Below are 16,306 nucleotides of genomic sequence, written 5' to 3'. Positions count from 1 at the left end.
CTTGGGCACGCCGTCGTGGAACCGCCTTCACCAATCCCACTTCACCCTCAACTCGTCCTCAGCGACCTGCCTCTTGGTCTTTTCTGGCTCAGGTAGGTTTGATATATCAACATCAGCCTGATCCCGACGGTCGAGCTCGCGCTTGACCACATCGCCCGAAGCTCAGGGGTTGGGTCACTGCGTGTTGTGTTTTCTGTCAGTTTGCTACTCCCATCGTTGGTCGGTGGGAAAGTAGCCGCGGAGGAAGCTTGAGAGAGGTATGTTTACAGTCATTGATAGGGGCTGTTGCCGATGAGCTTGGCTTCCTCCCAGGATAATTAAAAACCGTTCCGCGGAATGACTTATGTAGACGGATATTGCAGAAAAGTGCACCATCTTCATCGTCGTGACTGGGTTTAGGCGGTTCGAAGAAGGTCTTGTATTTACTGAAGAAGAGATCCAAGTCGAGCACAAAGTCACAGCTGAGAATCAAATCAAGAGGCAGATTATTAATGACGTAAAAGTAACAGTTTACCGGGGTGTCATTGTTCCCAAAACCCCAGTCGAGCCCCGAGACGAGACCACGAGCGAAGACGGCTGATCCGTCGGCAAACTGTACTTGAGCGCGGCTGACCGGACTGCTGTTGATCTCCCAGCTCTGTCGCCGCGCTAGCCTCAAGGAAGCAGCCATGATGTCGGATCTTTTGTTTGGAAGTCCGAAGGTGGCCATTCCGTCGAGGTATCCCCGTATCTTTCCGAGACCTTCACCGAGCAAGTGAAGTCGGAATAATCGTTTCGTAACCTTGGACGCAGCACGTATGATACGGCTTTTGCTAGTCGTGAGAGTACTTGTACCTTCCAGTAGAAGCCTTCCAAAGGATAGTGAGTGTAAGAGGTTCTTGACAACGTGGCAGAAGACGAATCTTCCGACGATGTCGCCTTTAAACAAACATTCCAAGAACACCGTCCCAATTGATCTTACTACCTTGCCAGAAGCTAGTTTAATGAGCTTATTGTGAGTCGTCTCGACCCATGCACACAAGTTGCTTGGCAAGTGCAGAAGAGACGAAGCAACCGTCGGCTCCCGTATCTGCGACTGCTGCCACAGGATGTCCATCTGCGAAACCCAGTAGAGAACACACCCTTGGATTCAATGTCCCAAACTTCAAAGCAGCCCAGTCTTCTTTTTGCGTCTCCTTCAGGCGTTCCCATAGTACCAGAATGGGTCGCTGTGGTCATGAAGCATGCGTGATAAGTCCTTTGACAAGAGTCTGATTTCGTCGAGATGGCGTTTTCTGTATGGGGTCATGTCCGAGTAGGCAGACTATACTGTGACCCTATAAATGTGCATGATATTGTGCACCCAAAGTAAAGGCCTGAGGGAGACAAAGTAAAAGAGCAAGCAAAACTTTAAACATACTTTTCTTCATCTTCATTTGATATAGTCTCGGCTGTCAACTGCTCAAGGCCAATGGGCTTAGTCTCTGGCTGCCTGATAAGCAGGGGGCAGGCGCCGCCTCCATCTCAGATTGAGACCTGATTTCCCTTGCCGCCTAGGCGACTCGGGGAACTTTGGTTCGACGAGCAAATTTCATGCTTGCTTTGAAGGTGATTACAGTTATTGCAATTCATGCCTCTCGGTATATCAGGTCCCAAGTGAAGTGAGTCGGCTATGTGCCAAGAACACTATTTCCGTCTGGAGATGCCGAGCGAAACATTCCTTAAAGTGATTGGGTTAGTAGTCGAGAAGAAGCCCTGGGAGTGAAAACTTCCCGAAAACTATGCCAATGTCTGTACAGATTTAGCTGAGATGATGCCTGGACACAAGTGTATGAGCTGTACCAAGAAGGCTGTATAAGGGCGAGAGCGGAATGATGGTCGACAGCAGGGGAAGAGAAGCAAGCTCAGCCAGGGCGCCAGGGCGTGAACTTACTTAAGCTCAAAGTTCACAGCCTTGCCAAGCTGCATGTTCCTCAGGCTTCCGCAAATGTGCATATGACGAGGTTGCAACCTGAATTCCGCGATCGGTCCGCTTTGCCCCAACGCCACGTCACTTCCTTTTTGGACGCCCAACCGTGCCAGTCAAACCAGTAGCACCGCCTAATTCTAGTTCTAAACCCAAACAAGTCACCGTAGACGGCAGCGACAGCGATGGCAGCAGTGGAAGTCGGGTTTCCGGCGGTATCTCGATGGATCGCGGCCGACGACGACGGCGAGGCCTTTGTGATTCGCAAGTTTGATCGGCTCGCCGCCCGGAACCTGTTATACCTACAGGCCCGTATGTTGGCGCTCCAGGGGCGTATGAGCAGGATTGACTGTGCAGCAGGGAGCATGGATATGTTGCAGGCCTTGCGCAATGGGGAGTCCCTATTCAAGAGGAGCAAGGACCCAAAGTCCCCATGGAAACTAGAGAGAAGATGAAGAAGCATATAGATTTACATGAAGAGCTCCGCAAGACCATAAAAGAGTACCGTTAGTTGATGGGGAATATCCTCTGGTTTCATGTTGAGCTCTGCTTCTTTCGCGAGCTATATGCTGATGCGTGCAACGAATGAGCATTTCTGGCAAACAAATCAAGCACTCGACTTGCAAAGCCGTGATTCCAGGTTCAGTGGGCCAAGTAGACGAGTCCTGGGTGCTTACAGAGCCTGGGCTGGAATCTTCCAACAATTTTAAGGGGTTATCTGGTCTGTTTTTGAACGACAAGCATGACCTTGTCGCCCCCAAGAAAACAGATAGCCACGACTCCTTGTCCGAGCTATTGCAGTGGTTATGGCCAGCCAAGCCAGGTTGAACTCATCCCGCCGCCGCCGCCATTGACCTAACTATTATTGACGCCAAAAATAATGTAGAGCTTCACCTCTGCAAACGACACGGGCAATATCAGTCGCTTCCACGAAAAGTCACTCGAGATGGGCCAACATCATCAGCACCCTGATTGCGGCCGAGCTGCTCGTAGGATCCATCCTGGGGCTCTGCTTTGTGGCCGGACTCAAGATCAAGTTCGTCATGATAGCCGTCTTTTGCCGCCTTCTTCACCCTGAGCCTGGGCATCATCATCAACGCCAGGCGGCCCGGGGTCTTTGCGGCCACTGCGGTGTAAACTCACCTGGTATTCATATTCAGGCTTGCTTGATTTTACGAATGTATTCATATTCCGAAAACCTAGATATGCCGCTATTAGTAGTTTTTGTAAGCAATCAGGATCTCGCTGGTCAAAGTGGGACCTGGAAAAGGGGCAGGGGCAGTAACTTCGGTCTCTACGATAGGATTGTAGGTTATGCTACAGTTCCTTATTGAGAGAGCTACAGTTCCTTATTGAGAGATTTTCACGAAGCCAAATACGATAGCAGGCGCAATGGAAGACCCCAAACAGGGGAACGCTGCCCGTATACGGGTGAGCTGGCGTTCAGTAGCAATTATGCCGTGAAATTCGCTTATTTAGTAGAGAGAAAGTCCTAAACATCCGCATCCACATGTTGTGCTTTGACAATGTGCTCATCCTCAACGTTGCTTTCAGCCACTTCTACAAGCTGTCAATTTTTCTCGTTCTTGTCCCCGCCCGCCTCATCCACCACTAGACTGTCTTCATCGTCTTCGTCTTCGTCCTCCTCATTTTCCTCATCTTCCTCATCATCTTCATCTTCCTCGTGTTCCTTGTCTTCCTTCGCTGATTTCTTTCGCTTTATAATCTTCATCCTACTTGTTGGCCACATTCTCAATTCACCCATATCGAATCGTGCCCTCACCAAAGCAATCTTATCATCAATTCCAAGCCTGTCATCGGAATTAGAGGTAGGCCTTTCATGCACGTCATATGCAGGGTTCTGTAGAACTAGCCACCCAGGGTAGAAAGCCGGGCCTCCAAGACGGTCCGCAACCCACTTCACCAGCAAATGGAGCGCCGCATGGTCGTCTGTAAATGGCAAGGCATTGTTTCCGGAGAGCGTGTACAAGGCCTCAGTGGAGTTGAGGCATGTCGACCATATCGTAATCCCACGAGCAACAGGCTCGGGACGAAGATATAGCGGATGCATGCATGAATAACATAAATCCTTCACGTAGACAAATTCCAAGACCCGGCAGTACCGCCTCATGTATCGAAAAACGTCGCCCCACGTATCAGGTTCGTCGTATGGGATCCCTAGGAGTGACACCGCATGCCGAGTGATTTTAGAGATACGCGTCGAATTCGACTGGGTATCAATATCCGAGTTAGGGTTGAAAAGGTTACAAGTAAACTTGTGAGGTCTAGGACCCGCAATCTTGTGAATGTGGCCTCTGGGGCAACTTCAAGCCGATTCGATAGGCGGAAAAAATCTAGACAGTCCGAAGCGTGGATCATGAGAGATTCGAGGTTGGGAAACTTGACCAATTGCTCCCAGACTTCATCTTGGTGCCGGAAATTGGGAAATCGTGCTTGCAGATTGCTAGGGATGTCCACTCCCGCATCATTGACTCTGGTGTTAGAAAAGTCTACAACAACAATGCACAAGTGCTGCAGGCGTTTCAGGGCATCGGAGTTGACTTCTGCTATTGCCGACAACACCTCCGCAATGTTCTTCGTGGCTGGGAGAGTGAGCTGTAGATCAACCAGGTTTCTTGCAAACACCGGTCCTCCCAAGCCGAATAGAATGGCTTGCATGAGCGTTTCAAGATAAGGTTGATGTAAGTAGGTTGAAACAGCCCGTTGATGGACCATGCCCGCTGAGAGCTTGGGCAGAGAGATCTTGAGGCTTCGAATTCCTTTGAGCGAGAAGCAGAGGACTGAGGACATCCAAAGAGCTATCAAGGCCACAGTCGGGTCAAACTTTGTAGAGAGAGGCTTAGCCGGTCGGCCGATTGGTTTGGGAACCTTCGCTGCAAGTCAACAAGGCCAGTAACACCATATGGCCCCTTGGGATATTGCACGTAGTCGTAGACCAGAGTAGAAGTGGGGAATTCCTCAAGGTTCGAAAACATCCGGCGTATATTGCAGTAGTCCATGTTATCCTTGGTGCCGCGGTATAGATCGACCGTCTTTTGTAATCTCGACTTAGTTGCAAGGGGAGGACGCCATATAGATGGAAGGCCTATCTCGAACTTCTCGATATGAAAAGTAAAGCTCCGAAGCCAGGACGTTCTATGTCTTGCACACTAAACGAGACCCAAGTAGATCTGTTGCTCCACAGGCGAAAAACGAAGTACTGGTAAAAAGGTTTTGGTCGTATCGTGCCATTTTCTTCACGTAAGGCTTTGTGATCGCAATCCTTCAGGATATCCCAGGACATGGAACCACTGGGGAAGAAGACGTCTGATAAGTATCTGCAAGACGAGATTTGTTCTTCTGGAATGGTTTCGATGAAGTTCTTGAATATCTGTTTTTGTTTTGTTTTGCGTAGATGTTAGCTTCCTGCTAGTCTGAACCATTCAAAACAACAGTGCTAATGCAATGGCGATTGTATTCGTACATGATCCAAAATCTCCGGGGGCAGATAGACCTGCCTCGCGGCAGATATTGTGTATCCTTGCGGTATGTCGGATTGGAAGAAGTCGTGATGCTGAGGATTGCAATGTTTCCAGTCCAGAGGAAGTTGTCGTGGCAATCAAATCTTGCCCAGGCTGGGCTGGAAGGGAGACCTGGATGCACGTGCCGACCGCTGCTGCCTGGCTTTGTCACTTGCTACAAGCGATAGCAAGAAAGGAAAAAGTCCTTTCGGTCATAAAAAGCGTGAAAACCTGCCTTGTTTCACTTGCTTCAGTGAAGTGGCGGGATTATTCTATGCAAGAGTGGCGTGTTGATCAGAGCCACCTAGCTAAGAAACAGAGATGGGTATTGTGTTTATATTTGATTAACTCTATTTTTAATCCCATGAACAAATGTCTATATACCAGAAAGATAAACCGCGCCTCAATCTCTTTCGACATCCCACGCCACTTGACTTCCACAGTATAGTGCAATACACTGCAGGCCAGCCTGAATAAGCTCCTGAGCTATATATCCATCTCCGATTATTATCCAGAAGTTTCGTTGAAATCGACTCTCTTCCGATGTAAGTCAGTTACAACCATATCCACTACTGCCACCGCCTTGCCACCAACGCGGCATACCCTACACCAAGATTTGCAGTTCTCGGAAACCTCGCCGGGGCAAAGTCACCCTTTGACGAGGCAGAGTTTAACAAGACCTGATCCTGCGCAGGTTCAGCTCCGACGTTCGTATTCACCGATGGGGCAGAAGCATTAGTAGAGGAGTCCTTGTCGTTCCTCCGGCCGGCGACGGTCTCACGATCACGCGTCACAGAATTGTTGAAAACGGTCAGGTTCCGGTAGTAAAGCATCACGTCCGGCTGCGTACCAATGCCCGCCGTGGCGTTGAATATGTCTGGGTACCGTTCAAAATTACCCCCAAACGAAAACTCTTGCCTGATGTTGCCGGAGCCGGTGGATGTGGAGGGCCGCCCGGGGATACTGGTCTGCTGGAAATAGGCGGACCCGTCGCGGAAGGTCGAGAGGATGCTGGCGCTAAAGTTCTTGTCGTTGCGCGTCCCAGCAAACACTTCCAAACCGTCTGGGAAGACGGACCTGCCGGCGATCTGGAATGTCATGCCTTGGTACATGCTGGCGGTCAGCGTCGTGGTGTTGGTCTGCGGGGAGTTGACGGTCCGCATGTCCACCGATAGGGGATAATCATAATCTTGGCCGTAAATTGTTTTCTCGTCGGAGTATGCATTGTCCGATCCCAGGATGCCAAATTTGGTGACTTGATTCAAGCCGTAATTGGTGACGTTGTTCTTGTTGTCATAGGATAAGCGCTGTCTCCAGGAAGATTGAAAGCTCGACTTTTGAGTCTTGACTGTTGACTTTACGGTAAAATCGCGCTTGACGGCGACGTTATAAGTCAAAGTCCGGTTACGGCCTTGCGCGTCTCGGCCTATGGCGTGTTGTGAGAGGTCGATGGAGGGATCCGCGCCCTGGATCTCCGGGGTGCTCCCTGTGGTGATGGAACCTTCATCATCTAACCAGACAAAGACTTTGCCGGTAATGTACCACTGCAATTAAGTGGGAAGTCAGTAATCTTTAAACTTTTGTAGACCCAAGGCAGGCTTCAATGTGAGGGGCTGCCAACGGAAAGCAATTCCATGTATAGGTCACTTACACTGCTGGTGATGTTGTTTGACAAAGTGCCGCTTTTGCCATTGTCATCCAGTAATCCCCTTATCTGGAACGAAAACGTATGAGGATTTCCGTCACATAGAAGCGGAAGCCATGGCGTAATATCAATCTCGTGTTCACGAAGGTTGAAAGCTTGCAGCCCAACCACTGGCCGGTGAAGCGTGGGCACCACTCCTCCAGTGAAGATGACAGGGAATGGCCACTGAAAGCCGGCAAGCTTCCCATCTATCATGGCGGCAACCTCACGGAAAGGGCTCATGCCCGGGGCCATGCCGTTGGTGGCGTTAAAGGTAGCCACGTCACTCTGTAGGACATTTGACCACCAAAACTCCTCTGCGGCCTGCCCATTGGCTTGAATTGCCAGAACTGCACGGTTGGCATTGCGGGGGAACGACTTCACAGTGGTACTGGCGTTCATTCCCGGGAGAGTGAAGACGCTGGTCGGCGTACCCTCGTTCTTGCTATAGTTGAGAGCAGTGATCGGGATAATGACATCGGCGGGAGGGGCAGTGGCCGTCCGGACATCGTCTTTGAAGAAAGTGGCCGTTAAGGTTGTGTTGAAGGAAGCCGTATAGTTGGCATCAATCAGGTTTCCGAGGTCAAAAATAACCGTCTGCGGCTTCTTCCAGAGAGAAAGGTACTGCGTCATATCCTTGTGGTACTCCCAGTGAATACCCGGAGAGGCCGTAGGCTCGGCTGTTGATGTTCGCCAGACTTCTGTGTCGCCCAAGTACATGAGCGCAAGGCGGTCGAACTGTCTCCCTGCTGAAACCACGCTGAAATTCATGACCACCCGGTTGAAGTCGCAGTTAGGCGGTGTGTAATTTCCAACAAAAGGCTTGCCGTAGCTGAAGGCAAAGACGTGTTCCATCAGCCGAGCTGAGCAAGACGCGCCCCCGGCTCGAGTACTATTTGCCGGTGTGAGGACCGGCTGGGAAACCTCAAAACACTGCAGCACTGGTCGCAGCGGGGTTGTAAGGCCTGGAATCCCAACTTGCCGTTTGGGAAGGACACTTGAAGCAGTGCTGCGAACAGCTGAGATCGCCCGCTCGGCCATGTTTGAAGTCAATGAGGACTCTTTGCCTTTTGCGGCGCTCTTTTGTGCCCACACATTATAGACCGAGGAAGCACTGGATTGGCCGTAATCTGGTGGTTTTGCAGTTGAGTTGTATGTAGATACCGCAGCTGTGGGTGGCTTGTGACATCCGACCGCAGTTCTGCTTGGTAGCAGTAGTAAAGAGAAAATCCCTATTACCAACAGAAGAGGTATCAGTCGCGGTCTTCTCCGGCGCGAGCATGAGCTTTGTGCGGCCTCATTGTCGACTGTGACCGTTTGTTCTCGATAAGCCGGCAACAGCCTCTGCTGCTCCAGATCTTCTTTGGTGGCCTTCATGGTTCTGTTACTTTACAAGCAACCGCCTTTCATTCGGTTTGCCGGGTGTGACGAGCAGTCTCTGTCAGAGCTACAGAATGCAACAACTATTTGCTGTAGTCGTTGCCGCAGCCTTGTCAAACAGAAAGGGAGTCTCTCGGGATTCCTCCTCCGTTCAATAGATCATTGGAGGTACCTAAGCTATGATATCGATGACCTTGTGCAACTAGGCAGGCAGGTAAATCAAATAACGCCTTGGTTGGGGCACGAGTGTGGGAAGGTCCAGAAAGAAAAGGCTCCTTCGACAAGACATCCAGGAGGCCTGGCAGCGGAGCTATGGATTAATAAATGCCGATGCCGATCAGTGCATGGTAGGAACTGATTCACTCGCCCTAAATTGTTTTGTTTTAACCATTGTTTTGTTTATTATTATTACTCGTAAGCTTCTGTTTCGAGGCAAATTTTAATTAGGATGATGAATCGTGGTGACGGAAGTTTTTTGGCACTTGGATGGCAAATGAATAGCTGCTACCGTAGGTACCTTCCCACCTAGGTATGTTTACCACATTGCCACGTCGTATACGCGGGAGATCCTCGTGAACGTCACGACCGACTGCCGTAAACGCACAGGGATCTTCCACCAAAGGCGGGGTCGCGCCGTCTACAGTGCCATTGCTACCTACCTACCCATGGATGAATAAGTTGGCTAAAGTTGTTGAGTCGACGACTATTCATTAATTTGTGGCATATTGTCATTTCCCGAGTCGCACTCGTTCTCCAAGAATCGCTGCCCGCTCACAGTACGCGGCCCGAAGCGGGCAGTCGTCACCAACTCGATTCCCTAATGGCCAGGTCAGCGTCTGTTTTTACCGGTAGTATCAATGCATTCTTTATTTAGGTGCCTAGGTAGGTACCTACCTATAGTAAACAATCTGCGCGGACATCCATGACTACCTAGGTAGAAAGAGTCAGAGCACCCTCTTCAATGATTTAAACGGTTAATAGCATGCCCCCTTGGGGCGCATGGGATGGCGCTGTGATGCATCTCCGCCGTTGAAATATGGTAAACAACCTGCAATTATTTCCCGAACCCCTTTTTTTCTCCATCGTCGGAACTCCTTAGTGGATCGGTTCGGATGATCTTTGATAGGGTTATGGTTCGAGATTTGAGCGCATTGAGTTTGAGGGACGCGGAGTTTGTCCAACTAATTTCTTTTTACTTTCCGCTGTCATCATAAGGTTGCGCACCACTACTGTCATCAAGAGGTACGCCACCATATGCTCGTGCGCAACGAATTAGCATGCGCACCTACGTGAAAACACGCAAGCATTTCGCGATTTATATCAAACCTGCAGCTGTCAAAGACACGCACAAACATCATGGCAAGTTTGAGCATATAACATTACTTTGAGCCTGAGCTGTGGAAGGCGGTCTTTGTCGAGAAGAAGCCGCAGGGAATCTGGAACTTTGGTTTTGGATCAAGCTTTGAAACCCCTTGCAAAATCTATAGTTAGAACCCTCTTTCTACTATCGGGGGAATGGATCAAGTAGGTAACCAACGCCCTACAATTCAGATAGCATGTTGGGACCAAAGACTTGTTATCCTGATTACCGGCATACCCTGAAGCGCGACGACATACACTCCTCAGTTATACCCCTATAATTATCAGAGTCAAGACACGTGTTTTATTTATAACGGCTCACAGATGAAAACCGTCCCCGATTCCCCCTAAAAAAACATCACACTGTTTCTCATCGGTCCAGACTTTGATTTGCAGCCCAAGGTGCTTTTGCTCCGGGAAGGTATCGCCAGAAGTTGGAGCGTCGGTGCCAGTACCAAAAGGCTCATCATTTTCTTCAGACCGAGACATATTGGGCAAACCACGATCACGGCAGAATGGTCTTGAAATAAACAAACCAGAGAATGCCTGAGTCGGTTCTTCGCCCGTCTCCTTCCCCTTACAGCCATCTACCATACCTGCTGCGCGAACACTTGTCCCGGTCCTTTAACCCCCGCGAAACAGAGCATGAGACGGTAATCATATACTCCAACAATTCCAGGTCGTCAAGCTCTTGTTTATGAAGAGGTGTTCCTCCTGAATAGGCCGGTAGTCTTGGATTATCTCAGAACGGTAGCAGTCTGTTGCGGTCCAGCACGTGCAGAATATGGTGCCGTGTTCACATTTGTGCCGATGGTTGTTGTCTGGTCAGTTTCTCCTGAAGATTGGGGCCATTGAGCTTTTTTGTCAATTCTCTCTTTGAGTAAGGACCCAGAATTACGGGAAGCTGAGCCAGGACTTGCTGTCAAGACCAGCCAACAGGCTCAATTTCCGGAGTCCTCGACGTTGAGGTTGAAAGAATGAGATAAAACTGAAAGAATGAGATAAAACTTGGCAAGTCTTACGGTCTTCCCAATCGTTGAACCAATATCTGCGTTATACGGCCGTCTCTCGATCTCATCGGAACTCTGGGATCTTGGTAGTATTTGCGTGGTAAAACATTGCGATGGACTGGTAGACGGCTTTCCCTTCATGCCAGCTAATAACATGCAGACAGAGAATCCAGTTGCTTGTGAAACCGCTGAACAATTATAATTTGCTACGGGGGTTATGGTGGCTGGAGAGAAGCGGCAATGCATAACGCATTGATACTACCAACTGGTGGTCAGATGGTAAGGTAGTTGTGTGGAATGAAACCAAGTCATCCACGTTAATAACTGTTATTCTTTATGCTACGGTTCTCCTTTGGTTCTCTGCTTTGGCGCCCAGATGCTCTTGTCAATGGAATCGCCCGGTAGTCTGTGAGTCGCTGAAGAATTTCGTAGATACGTTCTACAAAAAATGGTTCTTTATCCCCAAGTCCTAATATTTCCTCAGTAATAGGCATCTTTGACACTACGACTATTGCGAGGCATCCGAGGCGCCGAAAAGACCATCTGGGTTGGCTTAGCTGCAGATACGAGATGTCGTTATGTTTGATAGTAGTTTCTCTCGTACTGCCAAACCGAGCTTTCGAGACTTATAAGTCCAACGCTACCGGCTATGGTGCCTAGATTGCTTTACACACCTCGTTTCTTTCACAAAGCCATGGCCAAATACAGTACATAGACAAATTGTTGTCTCCATCTAAAAAAGATCCAGCCATCTCTTCTTACACTCGCCTGCCTTGGAATGGTTGTAGTTTATCCACCAACAAGAAGGACTTGCAAACTTCTCAACTTTGCTTGACCGTCCAAATCAAGGTTTCGCCTGACCCATGTCACACTGCATTATTTATAGGTCTTATGTGTCTGGCCTTGATAGTCGTGCCTTGGATTGAGTCCCAAGTTTTCCAAGCCCGGAGTCTGGACTACATAGAAGCACCCACGCCTCGAAAAAAAACCACTTCCGGTTTGAGGGGAGCCCCGGGCATCAGTAGGTTTGGCTCCCTCAACTGAAAACCAAACCTGGTGGATGTCATTTCGCACCACAGCCTGCTTCATTTAGCAGGATATCGGCATACAGCAGCGGACCGGATAAGACCAGACAGACCCTTATTTTTCATCAGTGTAGGTCCTCTGAGTGCTCCCTGTCGCCTGCGATTTCGTCGTATCGATCGGCTTCGGCACCACCCGCATTGCCCTCCCGCGGATTTGCCCATCCACTCGATGGGCACCATGATATAATTCCGGAATCAAAACTCCACAGAGTACCTTCATCTGAGCAGAGGTCTACATTTAGGTTCCTTAACATAAGCAGATTAAAAAAAAAAAAAGAGGCGGGACGGAGGCGAAAACAAGCTCCATGGGGAAAGAATAGCGAGGGCATAGGGAATGCAAATACAGGACCGCGTGCATAGCGCCGCTTTGTCCCTCTCTTTCTCACCTCAAGCCATGCGAATTGCCATTCTTAGACCTGGACTATCTCCCAAATCTATGGAAAGCTTCCATCGGCGAATCGGAGTCAATCTTGTCCGACTACTGGAACCCGAAAAGGCACCATACGCGGATAAGAGCAAGATTCGAAAGGGAAGTATAAGACTCGACCTGCCTTCCATGACCGTCGAACTAGTTCGGATACTAGACTTGGGATGCCAAATATTGATTCCGCCCCCCAAGATTGTTTAGTTTTCTCGCAACAATCATCCGAATGTATCCCCGGTACGGTGGCCCGGGCCCTTCCACTACCTGAATTGTCACAGCCGGTTGAGTAAAATACTTTCGTATACATGTGTACATTAGCTTGGGATGACATCTACAATATAGTTGTATCCTTGAATCGGCAGTACTTGATTAATAAATGAGCAGAGTTGATTGAGGTCCGACAAGCTTCACAAATGCCGTCGTTTTAGCAAGCGTTAAGAAGAGCCGAGTCAAACACCTTTTGAACACTATCCGAGTCCAGACCCGAAGGCATTTTCTAGAAGGCGTTATTTGTTTGGGACAGGCGGCATGGTAATTATGACAATAAACAAACCAGTCAGGAGCCAAAATCCGATGTATACTCAGGTCTAGAGAAGTTGGTGAAGAGTAAAATGGAAAAGAAAATGGCCGCGCTCTGTCCCCCGCAAGCTCCAATATCGAAACAAGTAGAAAGAGAATTCCCCCCTGAGCATAACGCATCGAAAAGAGTAACCTAGAAACCATAACTTCCGGTCGACGACGGCGGACCAAAAAGGGCCTGCCGCCTGCTTTCTTTCTTAGACTCGTCGGGTGTCTCTTTCCGCGGAGGGGGCGGAGGCATCGTACCGGCGGGGGCCGGTCGCATGGGTAGCGAGAAGGTCGCCTTGCTCGCGCTCGAGGGTGGGGCGGGTATGGCGGAGGCGTAATCGGCAGACGAAGACGAGACCCCGTGGTAGCTAGCACCCGAAGACATGGGTACCGAGCTGGACGTAGCCATCCTCGGCCCTAGTCCCGGATGTACAGCCGATCCACTTGGTCTGCCAAGGCCGCCGATCCCTCCGCCGGCCCTCGTCGGGGATCGACTCGATATGCTGCCATACTGGTCACGAGGTGACACTATAGCTCCCAGTATGGGGATCTCACCTGAGGTAGGAGTTTCTAACTGGCGGTCGTCGCCGTGGTACGTCGCCGTAGGCGAATCAGTTGACCTTAATAGGTCTGCCGTCGCCGGCGAGAGCTGCGGGGCAAGGTGCGACTTGCGGTTATCCCGCTCCATCAACCCAAACGCCCATTCGCGTAGGTCGACCGGTGTCCGCTTCGCTGCTTGCACAAAAGGATCGCGCTCCTGAAGAACAATAAACCGTTAGAGCCAACCATACAGCAAACCAATGCGCACAGTTGCTTGCGGTAGCCCTTCCGAGGCAAAGGTAGAACCTACAAAGAGCTCCTCTGGCGTTGGTCTGTCATCCGGGTTCTTGTAAAGACACTTCTGAATCATGTCCTCGAGGATTTGTGGGAAGGCATCGCTCTTCGGCAATTTCGGTGCCGGCTCGTGTACAATCTGCTGCAAAAGATCAAGGATACCGGCAGGCGCCGACTCGGCATCTGAAAGCTGTTCGCTTGCCGCGAAGGGGAACTTGCCAATAGCAAGCTCCATAATGCTGAGACCAAAACTCCAAACATCTGACTTAACCGTGTACTTTTCTCCCTGAATTCTCTCAGGGGCCATGTAAGTTGACGTGCCGACAAACGTATCAGCTATCGAGTTAATGAGTTCTCCCGACACACCAAAGTCACACAGCTTGATCGATCCCCTGGAGTTGACCAAGATGTTCGATGGCTTAATGTCACGATGCATGATGTGATGTTTTGCGTAAAGGTAGGTCAAGCCTCCGAGGGTGGCCTCGGCGATCTTCCCCAGTACATCAACTCTTATGGGACCAAACACCCTCGATACGCGATCTAGTGACCTAAACCCCGGCACCCCCGTTAATATCAAACGGGAAGGCTGGCCAGAACAGCTTGCAGTGGCAACCAATACTGTCGAGACAGATACGCTTTAGGACTTTAGGCTTACCCAACATCTGCGTACTCCATGCACATGATGACGTCGTTGTTCTCGTTGAGGAAAGCTCCATAGAATGTGACGATGTACTCAGAATTGCAACTGTGCATGATCTGTAGTTCTCGCACAATGCGCTTCCGCATCTCGCGCTTGGCTTCAACGTGTATGACCTAATACATGATGTGAGCGATTGCCCCTTCCCAGGGGAACCTGATCTCGGAGAAGACCGTCAAGAAACCAATGATTGTATTCTTACCTTGCGCGCCATGACCGTGTTTGTCGGAATATGCCTGACTTTGCTGACAGTACCTCCGTTACCCGAGCCGAGATCCTTGATAACCTCCAAGTCCTCGGGGCGAAGGTCTAAGTTAAACTCAATGCCAATCTCGAGTTGTGCATGCTGGTCAGAGTCTCTGTGGATAGGCGCGTTCTCGGCGGTTGGAGGCGGCTTCGGTGCTGCAGGAGTCAAGGCAAGTCCCTTGACGTTCCTGCGCTTCATGGTGCGCGGCGCAAACGGGTCGGCCATTTTGACGGCGGGCAGATCGCACTGGGCGAGTTACGATGCAGTTGTTGGTGCCGAGAGTCAGATTGCGGATCTGATTTCGATGAGTCGGACCTGTTGAGTAGCAATCCAATGGTCTTCTGCTCCTGGTTCAAGCTGCTACCCCGGGGTGGAAGCCTTCGCCTAAAAACCCGGATCTCGTCAGATCCACCGGTGATGGAGGGAGTGGTCGAGGAAGAGGAAACACTCGTGGTTGACTTCGAATTGAATGCTCCGGGATTCGGCTGCAGGTCGCAGTAACCGTCGTTGCTTAGGTAGCTGAGAGAAGTCACAGCTGAGGAAGTCTTAGATGTAAAAGGTAAGTAGTTGTGCTTTAGCAGCTCCAAGTATTAACAAACTTCCGTATCGGGGTGCAACCAAGCTGCAGCCCGAGACAAGGTGAGGTGCTCGAAACAGTTTATAGTTTGGGAACGTGCAAACCTAGCTGCGACTGGGCTGGCTAGCTGAGGTACGCAAACGCAAGACAAAGAAAAGGGGTTCGGGCAGTAGCTGGGTTAGCGGGGTGCTTGGAGACTAGGCGAAAAAAAAAAAAACCACCGAATCACCTGTCTGTCTGCAAATGGCAACGCAAACGAGAAAAAAAAAAAAACACCAGATGGGTTGAGGACAGCACGTACTCGGGGCAGACGACTCAAGACCAAACACACTCGGTGTTGTATATGGTAAAGTCCGATGAATGTGATTGAGCGAATCTTCCGCAAGGTACATAGCAGGTAGGTTGGGTCGGGGTGGGCGGCTGATTCGCATTTAAAAGGCGCGCCACAGCTTCTACCGGCGGCGGGAGCTCGTAAGGGTAGGTGGACGAATGAATGGTGGGGTCAGTTTTGAAGTTTGGGGGTTGCCGATTGAGGGGTATGGCCCATGGATCCCAGCGTCAACCTTCATCGAGGCCCAGGATTGGACTGCATTTGGATGTTTGGAAACCCGCAGTACGGTACCTGTGCTCTCCGGTCATGACATGGATGGGCACAACCAGAAACTAAACCTCTACTGTCGAGAAGTATCTGTCCTCACGGTCACAGCCGAGATGTTGGAAATACGCACTTCTAGGTTTGCGTTGTAAATTTACTTCTATAGGGTGGACATACATGCGTCCATTCATAGGATCCCGTCGAACAAAGTACATAAACAGAACCCCGTATTACCTGCGCGTATCAACGGATAAGCTAGGTATCCAGCTGGAGATCTGTCGTGCTCCTCTCCACTCCTAGCTCAAACTCGACCCATGAAAGTTCTGAACATAGGATCCATATCTATTCAAGGCTTTCCCGGCCAACTTGTAGGGCCAGCTT

The 16,306-nt window shown here is 50.1% G+C and overlaps 8 protein-coding genes across 8 annotated transcripts; 2 read left to right on the top strand and 6 right to left on the bottom strand.

The window, feature by feature from the left end:
• Positions 1-27: 27 nt before the first annotated feature.
• PgNI_08499 (uncharacterized protein) lies at positions 28-1,208 on the bottom strand (the record flags this gene model as incomplete). The annotated part of the gene is made up of 3 exons (XM_031128496.1): positions 28-161; positions 268-1,096; positions 1,122-1,208. Coding segments are annotated over 3 exons (1,050 nt in total), but the record flags the coding sequence as incomplete, so codon positions are not given.
• A 922-nt stretch (positions 1,209-2,130) lies between these two features.
• PgNI_08498 (uncharacterized protein) lies at positions 2,131-2,456 on the top strand (the record flags this gene model as incomplete). The annotated part of the gene is made up of 2 exons (XM_031128495.1): positions 2,131-2,278; positions 2,326-2,456. The coding sequence occupies 2 exons, from the start codon at positions 2,131-2,133 to the stop codon at positions 2,454-2,456; spliced, it is 279 nt and encodes a 92-aa protein (XP_030978950.1).
• Positions 2,457-2,530: 74 nt separating this feature from the next.
• On the top strand, positions 2,531-3,230 carry PgNI_08496 (uncharacterized protein; the record flags this gene model as incomplete). The annotated part of the gene is made up of 3 exons (XM_031128493.1): positions 2,531-2,745; positions 2,832-3,078; positions 3,177-3,230. The coding sequence occupies 3 exons, from the start codon at positions 2,531-2,533 to the stop codon at positions 3,228-3,230; spliced, it is 516 nt and encodes a 171-aa protein (XP_030978945.1).
• On the bottom strand, positions 2,863-3,133 carry PgNI_08497 (uncharacterized protein; the record flags this gene model as incomplete). Its single annotated transcript, XM_031128494.1, has 2 exons — positions 2,863-3,060; positions 3,089-3,133. 2 exons carry the CDS (start codon positions 3,131-3,133, stop codon positions 2,863-2,865), a joined length of 243 nt encoding a protein of 80 aa, XP_030978946.1.
• Positions 3,231-3,515: 285 nt separating the features above from the next.
• On the bottom strand, positions 3,516-4,756 carry PgNI_08495 (uncharacterized protein; the record flags this gene model as incomplete). Its single annotated transcript, XM_031128492.1, has 2 exons — positions 3,516-4,175; positions 4,214-4,756. 2 exons carry the CDS (start codon positions 4,754-4,756, stop codon positions 3,516-3,518), a joined length of 1,203 nt encoding a protein of 400 aa, XP_030978944.1.
• An 11-nt stretch (positions 4,757-4,767) lies between these two features.
• On the bottom strand, positions 4,768-5,431 carry PgNI_08494 (uncharacterized protein; the record flags this gene model as incomplete). The annotated part of the gene is given in 3 exon segments (XM_031128491.1): positions 4,768-5,051; positions 5,063-5,336; positions 5,399-5,431. The coding sequence occupies 3 exon segments, from the start codon at positions 5,429-5,431 to the stop codon at positions 4,768-4,770; spliced, it is 591 nt and encodes a 196-aa protein (XP_030978943.1).
• Positions 5,432-6,035: 604 nt separating this feature from the next.
• PgNI_08493 (uncharacterized protein) lies at positions 6,036-8,527 on the bottom strand (the record flags this gene model as incomplete). The annotated part of the gene is made up of 2 exons (XM_031128490.1): positions 6,036-7,010; positions 7,118-8,527. 2 exons carry the CDS (start codon positions 8,525-8,527, stop codon positions 6,036-6,038), a joined length of 2,385 nt encoding a protein of 794 aa, XP_030978949.1.
• Positions 8,528-12,792: 4,265 nt separating this feature from the next.
• PgNI_08492 (uncharacterized protein) lies at positions 12,793-15,737 on the bottom strand. Its single transcript, XM_031128489.1, has 5 exons — positions 15,632-15,737; positions 14,709-15,457; positions 14,465-14,622; positions 13,826-14,357; positions 12,793-13,732 (listed from the first exon to the last, which is right to left on the bottom strand). Exons 2-5 carry the CDS (start codon positions 14,976-14,978, stop codon positions 13,121-13,123), a joined length of 1,572 nt encoding a protein of 523 aa, XP_030978948.1. The 5' UTR covers positions 14,979-15,457; positions 15,632-15,737; the 3' UTR covers positions 12,793-13,120.
• Between the last annotated feature and the right edge of the window lie 569 nt (positions 15,738-16,306).

Source organism: Pyricularia grisea (assembly GCF_004355905.1).
Source record: "Pyricularia grisea strain NI907 chromosome V map unlocalized Pyricularia_grisea_NI907_Scaffold_6, whole genome shotgun sequence".
NCBI lineage: Eukaryota > Fungi > Ascomycota > Sordariomycetes > Magnaporthales > Pyriculariaceae > Pyricularia > Pyricularia grisea.
This window is presented reverse-complemented; position numbering and strand designations above follow the sequence as displayed.

Bases quoted from the DNA above. Each gene is read 5' to 3' on its own strand.
- PgNI_08492 (XM_031128489.1), bottom strand. From the start codon at position 14,978: ATGGCCGACCCGTTTGCGCCGCGCACCATGAAGCGCAGGAACGTCAAG. The intron at 14,623-14,708 runs GTAAGAATACAA...ATCATGTATTAG, and splicing joins ACACGGTCATGGCGCGCAAG to GTCATACACGTTGAAGCCAA. The intron at 13,733-13,825 runs GTAGGTTCTACC...ATTGTTCTTCAG, and splicing joins CAACGCCAGAGGAGCTCTTT to GAGCGCGATCCTTTTGTGCA.